The following is a 15742-nucleotide window of genomic DNA, read 5'->3' as shown; positions in this document are numbered from 1 at the left end:
AAATAAAACAAAACAAAAAACCTTTCCTCTCCTAGGGCTCAGATACGGGCAGTGTGTATGGGGAGCATGTAGGGAGGGTGTGTATGTGTGGTAGGTATGGAGGAGACGTGTGTGGAGGGTGTGTGTTTGCAGTGTGTGTGGAGGGGGGAATGTGGGTCAAAGGGGTGTATATGGAGGGTATGTGTGTGTGTGGTGTGGGTAGAGGGGGTGTGTGTGGAGGGGCGTGTGTGTGCTGGGGGGGCGGGGGTATGTACATGCACGGAGCGAGCAGTCAGGAACATGTTCAAGGTTGGGCATACCCCATGTACATGGCCCCAGGAACCCTGAGCCCAGCACATGCCTTCAAAGAGACACCAAAGGCAAGGGAGACTAGCTCCTCCCGGCCTTCACTCAGTGGGGACCTGCCAGGGGCTCTTCCCTCCTGACGGCTGCCATTTCCTGCAGAGCTCTCCTTCAGGGTGTGGATGTGCGGTGGGAGCTTGGAGATCGTGCCCTGCAGCCGGGTGGGCCACGTCTTCAGGAAACGGCACCCCTACAACTTCCCTGAGGGCAATGCCCTCACCTACATCAGGTAGGTCACAGTGCAAAGGGCACCAGGCTAGGAGCTAAGACACCTGGCTTCTAGACCCCAGCCCAGTCAGTTACTCCTGTGACTCTGGGCAGCCACCCCACCTCTCTGGGCCTCAGTTTCCCCATCTGTTCCCTCCAATTCTGGGATTCCAGGTACTTTCAAGGGTGGAAGGATGAAACCGAGTGTGGACGCCAGGCCTCCCTTGTCTTGACTCTCTTTGCCCGGGAGTATATTGGAAAACTGGCCCAATGCCTACCTGGGAGCTGCCCTCCACTCACTGGGCCCCAAGTTCTGGTCATGGATGCCATGTCCTGACCCTGACTTGGTCAGCATCTGCCCACCCATGTGCCCAGCCCCAGGATGTACTTGGTCTTGAGGGGGAGTGGGCAAGGTCCTAGAGACCAGCCATCGCCCGCTCTCCTGGAGGGGGTGGAAGGGGAGGCGGGGAAGAGTGTCATGAGCACCCCCTTTGAGGACAGTTTTTTGGCTTGTCAGGCCCGTGCTCCCTTGTTTGTAGCAGTGGCTCCCCAGTCTAGCTAACCGAATGGCTTAATATTTCGGTTTGCTTCTCCCCCACCCCTTTTTGCGTTGTCTCTATAATGATAAAAGTAACACGTGTTCACCGTAAAATGCAAGGTATTATATATACATATCTGTCCACACATGTGCTTTTACTCTTTACGTCACATGTGGAGAAAAAAGCAAAAGTCCCTTTTACCCAGTCTGACTCCTATCCCCCTTGGCTCTCTCGAAGTAACTACTGGGTATAGATTTCTGGTCTCTCATTTCGGCCCTTTGACTCATTTTCATGCACGTACTTTAGGTGGAGGGAAGCACACATACCACAACTTTGTGTTTTACGTACATAGGGTCAAGTTGTGTGTTCTTTCTGCAATGTGCTTTCCTGCTGCTCACACTAAATTCTAGACATCCTTCCATGGCACGTACTCCATCCTGGAGAAGTAGGGGTCATTATGCTCCTATTGGTGGGCATTTAGGTTGTCACCCATGTCTTACTAAACAAATATTTGGTACATGTCCTTTTGCCCCCATGTAGGTATTTTGGCAGAACAGATGCCTCAAGTGGAGTGTCAGAGAGCATACAGACACGAGCTGATGGACGTTGACAGATTACATAGTCATTTATACCATCAGTATTATTTCATGCACACTCCTGAGATCCTCAACACCCTGTGCTGCGCAGAGCTGATCTTGATCCTAACTCTGTGACCACCCTGGTGACTTCGTTTTGCTCCTTCCTCCCCTTTTAGGAATACCAAGCGCACTGCAGAGGTGTGGATGGATGAATACAAGCAGTATTACTATGAGGCCCGGCCCTCGGCCATCGGAAAGGCCTTTGGCAGGTGGGCCCCCTCGACCAGCCCCGTTTGCCTCCCTCCGCCCACGTTAGCACAGCCATAGCAAAACACAAACCGTGGACGCCAGGGAAGAACTCACTGTCTCCTCGGCAACTGAGCCCCTCCCCACTGGGCTCTTGGGAGTCGGGGGATATGGTAGGATATGCAATGTGAGATAGGACTGGGTTCTTGAGGAGCATGCAGCCTCTTGGGGAGAAATAAGCAGAGAGGGCTCGCTTACGAAGAGCTGCCCGTTCACAAGCTGCCTGCAGGAAAAAGGACATCTGTGGGAGTACTTAGTGCCCTGCCCGACTGTCTGCGGAAAACACTTGGGGTTTTGCCGCCACCCCCCCGCCGTTAGCCTGTTTTCCTGTCCTGGACTCGTGTGACTACCGTCTAGTTAAGCATTTTCAAAATGTAGATTGGTTATAAAATCGATTTCGTGGGTCGTGACAGTCATTTAAAAAAAAATGATAGACCTAGAACACTATAGATTAGTACAGAGCAGACTAGCAAATAGCACTTGATTGCAGTTAAGGCTAAGTATTGTTCGGCGAAATTTATTTCAGTTATATGCGCGTGTGTGTTTAGCCGTATTTGCACATGGGAATACTCGATCACAGTATAAGATGTATTTATTTCTTACTTAAGGTTGTGGTCAGAAGGCTGAAAACATCAGCAATCATCACTGAATCTTCTTGCCTCTGTTTACGCATACCTAGCCCTTTAAAAAAGAAAAGCTGTGTCACTATTTCTGTTAGTGGCGAACTGACGTTTACTGACTAACTACGCTGTGGTAGGCTCTTATGCCCTCTTAATTCATTTGATTCTCCGAAAACTTTCCGAGATAGGTAGTCATGTCCCCAGTTTACCAGGGAAGAAACCGAGGCTCGGAGAGGCAGTGAAGGTCATCTGTCAGTGGCCATTCTGGTCTGTGAAGCTGAGGAAGCTGGGGAGATCAAACTGTGGATCCATGGGCACATCGGAGGGTTCTTATTTGCCAAAATTCCCCAAAGATGTTTAAAGCGTGCTTGTCTTATTTGACCCTTTCTGCTAAAACTGGAATGCAGGAAAGGAAAGCTTGGAGTTCACTGAGGCTCTGCTCTCTGTGAAAATAAGGACTAGGGAGGGGGCACCTGGTGGCTCAGTCACTTAGGCATCTGACTCTTGATCTCGGCTTGGGTCATGATCTCACAGTTCATGAGATTGAGTCCTGCATCAGGCTCAGAGCTGTTAGATTCTCTCTCTGAGCCGGGATTCTCTCTCCTTCTCTCTCTCTCTGCCCCTTCCCTGCTCATGCACTCTCTCAAAGTAAATACATTAATAAACTTAAAAAAAAAACCCAAAGGACTAGGGAGTGCTGAGGTGTCGAGGAGTGAGAAGCCAGGGTAAAGCAGGACCCTCCGTGGGCTGCCCTGATCCTGCAAAGTGAGTGGGAATTTGAGGAAAGAAATGAGGAATCGCCAGGATACTTGGAGTGACCTTGCAGGTTGCAGAATGATTTATGGCTGGAGGGCAGGCTTGGACAGCCGCTGGTCCTGCCCAGCCTGGGGGTAGGCGGACAGAGGGGGCTGGCCTCCTGGGGCTTCCTCCCTGGGCCCCCTTGCCAAGGCCTGAGCCTTTCTTACTGTTTCAGTGTAGCCACGCGGATCGAGCAGAGGAAGAAGATGAACTGTAAGTCCTTCCGCTGGTACCTGGATAACGTCTACCCAGAGCTCACGTGAGTGTAGCCCTCAGCTGGTACACCCAGCCTGGGTGGGGCCAGCAGCTAGCTTGGGGGACCCACACCCTGAGATCTCATCGCGGGCAGTCTGGCTCTTTCTAGCTCTCAGTGTGTATCTTCACACGAAGGCTCTGGGGGAAGAGGAAGGACACCGCTGGGAGTTAAAAGTGAGATGTGGTAGGAGCCAAACTTTTAACAGACTGGGTCATAGCGCCAGAGATGGGCTTTGTCCCCATAGGAAAACAACTCTGCATTACGTAGCAAAAGCCACAGAAATAAAGATGCATCCCCTTCGACTCTGTTCCCTCCCTTCTGGGAGTTTATCCTAAGGAAATAAGAACAACCAAAGGAAAAAAAAAAAAAAAAAAAAAAAAACTATTGACAAGCAGATGTTCGGTTGTAGGCTTCTCTGCTGCTGTGAAAAATCGAGAGACAGCTAATAATAGGGGATTGGTTTACTGAGTCCCAATTCCTGGGTCTAAACTAATACTATGCATCCATTAAGACTACAACCATAAAGACTGACAAAACACTGGCAAATGTTTGCTCTGATAGACTCGAGGAAGAATGCAAATGGCGTGCCCGCTCGAGCCCTAGGGCATCTGAGTGTGTGTGTGTGTGTGTGTGTGTGTGTGTGTGTGTGTGTGTATGCACGAGCTGAGCTCCCAGATTGTGGGTGAAGCTGTAAGGCAGGGGTGGGGCAGTGAGGATTCCTTTTTTCTCATTGCAAAATCCTTTTCAGCAGCTTAACTACATCCATATGGCTCATGTCCTCACCTCCTTCAGGTCTTGACTCCAATGTCCCCTTCTGAGGGACACCTCCCCGAACAGTCTCTGTTTGAAGACCGCCCCTCCCCCCAGCATCCTCTGCCTAGTTCACCCTCATCACCATCCAGTGCCTGTGTGGCCCGTTAATTTTGTCGTCGCCTCCCTACACGTGACAGTAAGCTCCATGAGGGTAGAGGTGTGCATCTGCTTGTTCACTGCTTTAGCTCCAGCCCCTAAGGCAGTGTCTGTCACAAAACTGACACTCAGCTCGATAAATATTTTTAACTGAATAAATTGCATGGTTAATAAGCCTCAATAGTAATAACTTGGAAATTAGCATTCTCCCTTCTATATAACTGTCACCTTAGGGAACGGGTTATTCCATTACTGCCAGCTTTCTCCCAAGGATGCTGCTTCGCTTTCCAGAACACTCCACCCCTCAGAGCCTGCATGTCCTTGAAAAAGGCAAGTTGTTGTTCTTTGAGTGCAGATTTGATTTTTGGAAAACAGCTGTATTAGGTGTCGCCAAGTCCAGTGAATAAGGCGATTACCCCAGATAATGGGTCCTGGGTCCCACACAGAGCATGACAAGGACTGAATCAAGTGTCAAGAATGAACTGATTCTGGGGCGCCTGGGTGGCTCAGTCGGTTAAGGTCCGACTTTGGCTTCAGTCATGATCTCGCGGTTTATGAGTTTGAGCCCCGTGTCGGGCTCTGTGCTGACAGCTCAGAGCCTGGACCCTGCTTCAGATTCTGTGTCTCCCTCTCTCTCTCTGCCCAACCCCCCCCCCCCCAAGCTCACACTCTGTCTCTCTCTCTCAAAAATAAATAAACATTAAAAAATGTTAAAAAAAGAATGAACTGATTCTGGGAGCAGACTTAAAAGAATTTCAAAACAATTTGAGCAACAGCAGCATCCTTGCAAAGGGTCAGCGGCCTAGAAAACCCAGCTCTCCCGACGATGGCTGTGAAGGGAAGAACATTAATTTATAAAAGTATAATAAATGAACCGCTTTTTCCAGTGGCCACTCTTAAGGGGAAAGTTTCATCCAGACGTATCATTTCTGAGGGAAAAAGCACAGTCGTCCCTTTACCTCTTGTCAGGGTTCAGACAACACTGGGCTGGAGCCACGGGCTCTAGGCCTCGCGCAGGGGCTGGGAAGCCCATGGGATGCATCGGGGAGGAGCCGGAACTTGCCTTTCCTCCCCACGCCCGGTCCCCACACACATTCTCCCATGTCATCCCCGGAGGAGCAGGAGGAAGAAGGATTTTCTAACACTCAGAAAGCTGGATCCATCACAAGACAGGAGAGAGGCTGAAACCAGCCATGTTAAATGAGGAGCATGAGTCATCTGTTTGTTCTGGCACTGCGGGGACGTTTTAAAAAGTAGTTTCGTTGGTCAGATAGAAACTGCGCGCCTCCTTCCTGTCCCGGTTACTCATCCTCGGTCCGCTGTTCGCGTCCTGCCTCGGTTCTCAGGCTGAGGGGCCAGGAGCGCCTCGGGTTGGTTTGGAAGGCCATGTGTACGCCCAGGGATACCAACGTTCCTCGAAGCAGGGGACCCTCGTGGTTGGGCCACACTTGCAGATGGTCAGTGGGGAGACCAAGGAGACCGAGGAGGCCGAGGGCAGCGGCCTGTGCTTTCCTAGGCCCGCCTGTAGTCCCAGCACAGCCCTGCCTGTCCCCTCTCGGATCCAAGCTCTGCAGCAGGCCTCAGCAATTGCTAATTTATGACTCTTATTAGGATGGTCAGGAAGAGTTGTACAACTGTGCACACCGCGTTTGCAAGGGTGCCAGTCACACAGTAGAGATTGTACATTTATTACAACACTTCCTGGCAGATGGTGTCAAAAGTCTTCCAACAAAACCAGTATATTATGACAGTTTTCTAACAGATGGAAGGGAAACGTCTTGAGGAAGGGACGCCTTTTGCTATTTCTGCAAGGGCATCTTAAGGGCTAATGGCAGCCCAGCTGGGAGGAGACCCACAGAGAGGGAAGCAGATGCTAACGTAGCTGAGCCTGGCTCGGCCAGGGAGCCGAGAAAGGGTGCTGAATGGTGAAGGTGGCCATCCCAGCTGCTCCAGGGCTGTTACCACACACACACACACACACACACACACACACACAGGAGCCGCATCGGGTTTGGAGATTGTTGCCCCTGCCCCTGGTTTCCTCCTTTGTGCCGGGGTCGTTGCCATGCACGGTGGTGCCCACCTCAGCTCTGAAAGTGGATCGCCCTGCACATGTCCCATTCCTTAGCACAGCTCCAGTGGGGTCTTTGCATCTTAACGCCCTTGCACCTGGCAGGGGTTGCAAGTTCAAATCCTACACTGATTCTATGGGTGATGCAAATCAATCAGGTGGACAGCAATGATACACTAGGGAGTTGTAGGGACTGTGGCAAACTGGGATGCAACCCCACCCCCTGCCATGCGGCAGCTGCTACCTACCACCGTGAAGTAGCACCTCTCTGGAAGGCGAGCTCAGTGTGGCCTGATCTTCCTATTTTCTCAAGAGAAGCTGGATTCAGATTTCTTTGTGTAACCCTCAGGGTTTTAATATTGCCAACTAATTAACAGCAACAACAACCATACTATGCAGGTCAGACGGAACATGTTTGGGGCCAGATTCAGCTTGGGGGCCAGTGGTTTTCAACCTGTGGTCTAGAATTATGCAAACTCTCAAGAGGGGCCTCGAGGAGGTGGATGCTCCTGCCAGGGGCGTGCGAGAGAAAGCGAAGGTGTCTTCCTGACGCACCGAGGGAGTAAATCACAGTTTGGGGGTTCTGGGAGCTTCCGGCCAGCCCTGAGGAAGGGAGACTTGGTTTGGTCAAGATCCTGCAAGTGTCCACAACAAAGAATGCCGGAAGTGTTATGATGCCCCCCTCCGCTGCCCACCCGGGTTCTCTTCGGACAGAAGTAACAAGAGGTGATTAAGATTAGGCCAGACTCTAAGCCCTCCTGGTTCCCCTAACCCTCTGGGGCCACAATCCAAGAGGGTATGACATTCCGAACCCAGGAATATAAGCCTGAATCAGCTGGGGCCAGCAGTCTCCTTGGGTTTATTATCCACAGAGTAAGACGATGTGTCATTTGTGTGTGTGTGTGTGTGTGTGTGTGTGTGTGTGTATAATGTGTGTATAAGCATATTTTCCTGGGCATAGCAACATTTCAATAATACAATATTTTGAACTATGCCTGTTTTACTTAACAGTACGTTATAAACATTTTTCCATGTTATCAGATACTCATTCAGTCATTTTTAATGGCTACCGGGTTTTCATTACTACAGATGAATCAGAATTTATTTAGCCCGTCCCTGCTGGGGGATATCTATGTTTTCAGTATAAGCAATCACTCAGAGATGGATGTCTTTTAAATTTAATCGCTGCAAACATCCGTAATTATTGAGGCAGTGTAATAAATTCCCAGGATGAGGATTGGGATCGTTAGGTCAAAGGTATGCACATTATTTTGGGGGTGTTTTTTATTATTGGAGTACAGGTGGCATACAATGTTGTATTCATTTCAGGTGTACAACACAGTGAGTCGATAATTCTGTGTACATTATGCTGTGCTCCCCATGAGTGTGCACACCGGCCACCATACAACGTTATTACAGGATTATTGTATTATTGACTATATTCTCTATATGCTGTACTTTTCTTCTCTCTGACTTATTTTACAACTGGTAGTTCATACCTCTCCACCCCCTTTATCTGTGTGTGTGCACATTTTTAAGGCTTTTGGTACATCATGCCGCATTGCCCTGCAGAACCATTGGGCTAATTTATGCTCTCACCCACAGGGTGTGAGGAGATCCAATCCCGCAGCAATTGCCAACACTGGGGATTGATATTGATTGGTGTTGATATAATTGTGGGTATATAATACGTTTTATATAAATCGATATGTTGAAATAATACATATTTATCACACATTATATTTTATGCACATATATATGGTAAACAAATACTGGTAACTCTCGAATATGTATTTCCTTGATCGTTAGTGAGATCGAATGCATTTTTATATTTGTGGGTGTTAAATTTGCCTCTCCAAAGTGACTTCTTCCCTGTCATTTTGAGATTGCCTTTTGAGTCTACATTTAGACCCTAGCTTCTCCCCAAATTTCTTCTTTCTGGACTGGGGAGCCCTGGGTTTCTGATCTGAGCTCTCTCCAGAGGGTCCTCCCAAGGCGTGGCCTCTGGGGTGGCCCCTGGGGCTCCCAGAGCTGCTCAGACCCAGTGGGCGAGGCTCAATCTTCCCAGAGGCATCCCTGCTCTTTCCCTGTCCCCTGCCCTCCTGCCCCTGCTAGCGAGGGCTGCTCCCCAGGGCCCCTTCCCGTGAGACTGAGGCCAGACCTTGGTGCCTGGGGAGCTGACCAAGCGCTGCCCTCTGGTTGAAGGATGAGTGAGCCTGGAGGGGGCAGAGGACAAGCCTGACCATTCGCTTTTCTCTCAGAGTCCCAGTGAAGGAAGTGCTCCCTGGCATCATTAAGCAGGGGGTTAATTGCTTAGAATCCCAGGGCCAAGACTCAGCCGGGAACTTCCTGCTTGGAATGGGGATCTGCAGAGGGTCCGCGAAGAACCCCCCAGCACCGCAGGTAAGCTGCTTAGGGCCTTGAGGTCCAGACCAGGACAGGGAAAGGAGCCATGGTCGTCATCCAGGAGTGGGGTGTGGGGCTTCCCTCTGCTCCTTCTCATTTTCTCTCTGCTTGCTCCCTCCACAGGGGACCATGCACGTTATCCCCTCACACGGCTCCTTGGCTCTGCTTCTGCCACATTCCCGTCCCCTTTCCTACACTTCGCACAGTTGCCCTCTGTGAACCACCCACTTTCTCCTTGCTGAGGGAGAAATGCTACCCAGCAGCACCCAGTTCTCCCCCGGGATGCAGCCATGGCCAGCATGTATGATGGGCAGCAGGGCATCCCGGACTCCTGTGTGTGCATGCATGTGCCACCTACGAGTGCGGGTGCACCTATGTCAAGACTAGTGCAGGTCATGGAAACCCCCCGGCTGCCCTGGCCCCATGTCCTGTCTTTCTCCCTATCCCCCCAGCATCCCTTGGTACATCCTTGATTGCCATTCTGGCCATTCCAGCTAAGCTCCCCCTAATACTTTATTATGAAACTTTTTAAACATACAGAAAAGTTGAAAGAATTATATGGTGAATACCATGCACTCCTATTATTTATAGAAAATTCTATCAAAATACACAGTATATTTGTTTTATCACCAATCTACCCATCTATCCATCCATCACTGAGGATTTTGACTTGGCCTTTGATGTCCCTGCCTTGTAGGCGTGGCTGTTCAGTGACCATCTCATCCAGCAGCAGGGGAAGTGCCTGACTGCCACCTCCACCTCCATCACCCCCGGGTCCCTGGTCGTTCTGCAGGTGTGCAACCCAAGAGAAGGCAGGCAGGTAAGCCTCCTTGCCCCCAGGGGACACGCAAGGGGGTGGCAGCTCCTAGCAGGGGAGCCCTGGGTTGAAACAGATAAACTCAAGTAAGCCCTCCAGAGTAAGAGTCACTGTAAGTCAATATCTAGGTCAAATCTCTTGTTTCACTCACCGGGAAACACTTCTTCAAGTAAATGTCTGTTAAATGCCAATCCTGCCAGCCTGTGAGCTCCATGAGGGCAGGGACTGTCTGTCTTGTGTCCCTACAACACTATCCCTAGCCCCTGACAAGCACCACAGTCAAACTCGTGTTGGCTTTTACCAAGAGCCCATGCTAGGAGTTTTACAGATTATCTCATCTAATCCTCATGCAGCCCAGGGACTTGGGCCCTAGTACTATCCACATCTTATAGGTGAGTTACACTGAGGCTCACTGAATTTAAGGGACATGTGTCAGATGAAACACAGCTGGGAAGGGGTGGAGCCAGGATTCAAACCCAGGTCAGTGTGACCCCTAAGCCCACAGTCTTAACCCAAAACACAGTAGATGCTCGATAACTACTTCCTTTCCTGTCTTTTCTTTTCTTTTCTTTTCTTTTCCTTTCTTTTCTTCTCTTCTCTTTCTTTTTCTTCTCCTTCTCCTTCTTCTTCTTCTTCTTCTTCTTCTTCTTCTTCTTCTTCTTCAGAGAAAAAGAGAGTGCAAGCAGGGGAGGGGCAGAGAGAGAGGGAGTGAGGATCCCAAGCAGGCTCTGTGCTGTCGGCATGGAGCCCCATGCTGGGCTCTATCTCATGACAGCGAGATCATGACCTGAGCCGAAATCAAGAGTCACTCAACCGACTGAGTCACCCAGGTGCCCTTCAATAAATATTTCTTGATTGTGGCTGTTGGGAAACTGAGATCCAGATACACTGATTTCCAGGCATGACAGGCTCACAGGAGCACTGCTTTTTCCATTTGTCAAACACTCACCCACCCTGTTTCCATTAATCCTGGGAGACAGGCCAGGCCCACCTGTTGAGGAAGAAACCGATGTTCAGAGAGATGACATCACTTGCTCAGAATACACAGCAGCCAGTGACAGTCAGCCGGCTCCCTTCCTGGCTGGGAGGGTGCCCCTCTGCCCGAGGAATGGGACACAAAGGATGGCGGCCTGCTCCGGCCCTTCCTCTGCCCACCAACCGCCTCCCCTCCCCCTCTCTGTGCCTGACCCTGGCCAGCCAGCGGCACAGTGCAGGGGTGAGGAGAGCACCTAGCTCTCTGACTTGGCCTGCAGGGCTTCCTCCCACCCTTTTCCTGTTTGCCTGGGTCAGCTCTTTCTTTAAGGATGACTGGCAGTTTGCTATTCCATTCTGGAAAAGCAGCCAGATCCTCTCCTCCAGCCTCTGGGTGTATGTGAGTGCATGCGTGTGTGTGTGTGTGTGTGTGTGTGTGTGTGTGTGTGCATGCACACGCGTGTGAATTGTGTGCCAAGATCTGCTTGCTGAGCCCGAGGGATACTTCTGAGGAGTTTCTGATTGGCAGATGTAGTTTGTCCTGCCCCCTCAGGCTGCCTGCCCTCTGCCCCTGCCCTGCAGGGAGGGAGGCCCTCAGGCTCTCCTTCACTGGGAGCCTCAGACCTTTCTGAGGACCAGGCTTTGAGCCCACTCCCATTCCTCCTTGCTGAGGCCGAGCTAGGAAGTAGCTCCCGGGGCGGCTGAATATTTCTCTGGAGCTGAAGCATCCTTTCCCCTCCATGCTGACCCAGCCCCAGGGGCTTGTGGGAATTTCTCTTGGCCCCATTCACTCTGCTCCTACAAGTCTTGCCAGGCCCCCAGCAGCGCCCTGGGCCACTGGGGCCTCTCCTCCAAGAGGACAGGATGAGCAGGTCTCCCACTGCTGTGCCTTCTCAAAGCTAGGCCTCCCTCCTTGGTCCCCTTTTGGCCTCTAAGGCCACTTGCGTATCATGTATCTAAGAGGCCCTATATATCGGAGCCAGTATGATGGCATTGGCAGACCCCAGCCCGACCACCCCTCACCTCTCCGAGCCTCTGTCTCCTCCCTGCCTGCCTTGCAAGGCACCTGTAAGAACAGAGGCTGAAGAGATGGGAGAGTGTCCAGGGCTGAGTGGCCAAGAGAGTTGGAAAGGCCCTGTAACTGCCCAATGACGGCATGGGTAAGAAGTGAGAATCCTGCAGTTTGGGGACCGCCTCCAGTGATGGGGTGATTCATTCCTTCATGCGCACATTCATCCTTTGTAAACACTGTGCTAGGTGCCTACCTGTGCCAAAGGATATCCTTTGCCCAGTAGGGGTGAGTGTGGCCAGCCCCTTCTAGGAGGTCAGGGACTAGACGGGTACAAAGCAACCGATGCTGGGAGTTCCAGAGGGACCAAGGCCTTGTCCTACCCACTGCCCCAGCTTTCAGGCCAGGGACCCCTCACTGCTGGGGCCGCGTGGGCACCCCACAGGCCTACATTCCGAAGGGGAGTCTGCAGCCCACAACTCCCCCCCCCACCCCGCCCCCGGTCCACCTCCCAAGTCAGTTCCCTTCTCTGCCCACCTCAGCCCCTGCAGCCCTAGACCTGGCCCTGTAGCTGGGTACGGCTCAGGCCTTCTGCTGGCACTCCAGCTGAGTGTGTGACCTCACCCTTTAGAGCCCTGGGGGCTCCATGTGTGGGTGAGCATTCCCTACCCCCTTGAAGCCTGGGCCAGCCTCTCTCCCCTTCTCCTGATGGTTCCAAAGGACACACCATCCTCCACCCAGGCACCTCCAGATGTTCCACAAGAACACCTCTTTTCCCCTTTGTGAAGCCTGGGGAAAGGGAGGCACAGGGTGGGCACTGGGATGGGGACCCCAGGCCTCCTACCATCCTGCTGGGCTCACTGAGTCATCACTGCAGAAATGGCGGCCGGTTCCCACTCAAGGGTGTCGGTCACCCACCGCACAGTTACAGGCCAGGTCAGACCCTTAGAGCCGCAGGGAGAAGAAATCTTGTTTGAAGAAGCAAAAGATGCACCAGGCCAGGCCCCACAGACTCAAACGCCAACAGGGAGGGGCAGGCTGTGCTGGAGGAGAATGTAGGGACCGGGCAGAACCTTGGTCAGTGGACAGCAAGAGTCCCAGCTGCAGCAGGGGACAGCCGCTCAGCCCCAACCGCCTGATGCCACATGAGAAACTGGGCCCACGTCTAAAGGGAAGCTGGAAACACAGAGTTTCATGTGACGACCAAGCCAAAGCTTAAACACTATGCAGGCCAAACAAAATACATCCCTGGGTTTGATTCATTCAGCCCGTGGGCCTCTGATCTAGACTGCTGAATGAGGCAAGAGTGCATCAGAAGGGGAGGGGGTTAAGGAGGTGTGCGGGGTCAGGGAGCTCTTGGGTAGGGGACAGTCCGCTTCAAATGAGGAGGGTGTGTCCTAGGTATATTCAGGCCAGTTACATACATGTGAAATGGACTTCTGAGCATTGTTACTATTTTTAATCATTGTGTTTTCGTCATCCTCCTTCCCCCCCCAGAGATGGAGGAGAAAAGCCTCTTTCATCCAGCACTCGGTCAGCGGCCTCTGTCTGGAGGCCAAGCCTGCCCAGCTTGTGACCAGCAAGTGCCAGGCCGACGCCCCGGCCCAGCAGTGGCAGCTGTTGCCCCACACATGACGGTAGCCTGGGGCCTCCTGTACCTTTTGCATGAGACTTTGGGACTGGAAGCGGGTTAGGGTGGGGGAGTGTAAAGCAGGCCGTTCCCATCTCCTCGCATTTCTGCCGGAATCATCAGCAAACACCCCCTGCCACGACACACGTTTCTCCAAAGCTTGTTCCGGGGGGGCCACGGGGGAGCAGGCCCCGACGCCCTGGCTGCCGTCCCGGCCTCGCCCCGGAAGAGGAGACGGTCAGGATGCAGGACTGCTGCTGGGCTGAGACTGGGCAGGCCCCCTGGCCCTCTGTTCCCTCCCTTTGCCCTCCTGGGGTTCCGGACCGTGTTTTGGGGGCCCTCGCCTGTTGGCTGGGGAGAACAAGGACAGAAGCCCATGCAGGGCCCCTGCTGGGTCACAGGGCCCGCCTGTGGGGTCAGCGTGAGAGGCGAATGTGGGCGGCGTGGATGGGGAGGGTGGGGAGGGGGCAGCCTGAAGGCAGGGAGAGAACAGGGAGGAGGTGAGAAGCTCAGTGGCCTGTCCCAGGCAGGTGCTGGGTTGAGTGCGGGAGGGATGGGATCTGGAGCAGAGGATGATGGGTCATTTGCAGAAGGACATGGATGGAAAAGCAGCGAAGCACCAAAAGAGTGACTCTCCTCCCGACAGCCCATCCTTCCTCCCATGCTGTACCAGTCCCCGGGCGCCGTGCCCTGCACTCTGGCTTCACGCTCTGCACAAGAGGCTACAGGGGGCTGTTCAGGGGCAGCCTTGGGACACAGTTTATTAAACAGATCCCACTCCTGGTTGGCCGTGCGCCAGGCCAAGACCTCTTCCTTGGACCTTAAGACCGGCTGATGCCCTGTCCCCTCTGCCTGGGTCCATGGTGATGACCCTGTAGGGACAGGCGGCCGCCCCGCACTGCTGAGCAGCCCCATCCTTATTCAGACCTTTTGACTCCTGCCTTCTCAAAAGCCTTTGCCTCTGTAAATACTGTATCATGGCATTGAGGTGGCTGGGGTGAGCAGGACCTCCCTTCTGGAGCTAAACATTCCCTAAGACAGTAGGGAGTGAGTCGTGCAGCCTAAGCCTCATCCCCGCCCCTCCCCACTGCAAGAGGGAGGCCTGAGAAGGTCAGTCCCTGCAGTGGGCGGGGAGGCCGGCTGGCAGCTCCTGTCTGTGTAGAGAGCCCCCTTCTCACAGCCACTGGGCCCACGGCCTAGTCTCAGAAGGGCTTCTGCTATTCCCCATCTCCTCCTGCCCAACCCCACTGGCTCAGGCAGCGTGATCTTCAGCAAAAGACCAGCGGTACAAGGACCCCTGGGAATCCCCCCTCCCAAAGCAAATCAGCCTGGGCCCCCTAGAGAATTCATGGATTCCAGAGGGCCTAGGAATCCTCTGAAATTGTCCCCCAAATAGTGCATGTGTGTGCATATATGCATTTTCCTGGGGAGAGGGTCTGTGGATTTCCCCAGCTTCTTACAGAGGTACCCGATCCCCAAAGGATCTGAACTTCTGCTCTGGATTGGCACGACCATCCAGCTGAGCTGCCGTGTCCCTTCTCCCTCCCTGGTGTGCCTAAACTGCTAGTGTCCTCTTCCTTGCTGTCCTCCGGCCAGCAGCCCCACGGTGGGGGGTTCTCAGTGGCTTCCTCTCACTTCCTGGCTCTCACGGGGCCCTCTTAAGCAGTGCTTCTGTGCCCCAGCAAGGGGCCCTTGGCCCCCAGGGCCACTATCTTCCGTCCTCTGCCACTATGTTTCATCCACCCCCATCTCTGTCGTGCGAGTCCACCCCACAGGCAGCGCGAACCTTTGGGGAGGGGGGCACGGCTTCCCTCGTTGAATGTAAGAGGACTGCCGCTCAGGGAAGCCCCTGAGAAGCCGTCCCTTCCCTGTGGTCAGGCTGCACTTGTCAGCCGTCCTTTGTGGGACTCAGCCCTGTTCTGGTTTTGCTTTTCCTCCTCTTGACCAAAGCATGTGCCACTAGCTGTCCCCGAGGGCCTTGTCTTTATGAACCACACATCTGGAATAAAACCACTTCTCACACATACACGTGCACCGGTGCCTTCCTTTCTGATGCCAGAGCTGCCCTCCCCTGCCTCATGGAGGGGAAGTTGAGGCGTCCATTCTGCCAAGATGAAACACACTGGGGTCTAACCCCCTCCTGCACCTGACAGCTTGCTTCTCGGCCTACGTGCCTCCTGGTACCCCAAGCAGTCCTGGGTGACAGACTGGCTGCTCCAGGGGAGCCGGCAGGTGGCCCTGCTTCTGGAGCAGGCTGGCACCAGAGGCCAGGTTCCTGTGAC

At 53.0% G+C, this 15742-nt stretch overlaps 1 protein-coding gene across 2 annotated transcripts in view; it reads left to right on the top strand.

Moving 5' to 3' along the window:
* The window catches only part of GALNT16 (polypeptide N-acetylgalactosaminyltransferase 16), a 94354-nt gene extending 78868 nt beyond the window's left edge, over nt 1-15486 (top strand). The window contains exons 10-15 of one of the 2 annotated variants that reach the window (XM_086709445.1): nt 445-571; nt 1843-1935; nt 3566-3649; nt 8888-9029; nt 9730-9852; nt 13328-15486. In XM_086709445.1, the coding sequence (XP_086565571.1) occupies nt 445-571; nt 1843-1935; nt 3566-3649; nt 8888-9029; nt 9730-9852; nt 13328-13465 (707 nt within the window). In that variant the 3' untranslated portion in view covers nt 13466-15486. Of the gene's footprint in view, nt 1-444; nt 572-1842; nt 1936-3565; nt 3650-4788; nt 5068-8887; nt 9030-9729; nt 9853-13327 lie in introns of those variants that run through there. The other variant, XM_086709446.1, reaches the window with a different exon arrangement.
* Nucleotides 15487-15742: the final 256 nt, after the last annotated feature.

Source organism: Puma concolor, chromosome B3 (assembly GCF_028749965.1).
Source record: "Puma concolor isolate L17-30 chromosome B3, mPumCon1.1.hap2, whole genome shotgun sequence".
NCBI lineage: Eukaryota > Metazoa > Chordata > Mammalia > Carnivora > Felidae > Puma > Puma concolor.
The sequence above is the reverse complement of the archived record's forward strand: the minus strand, read 5'-3'. Positions and strand labels throughout refer to the sequence as shown.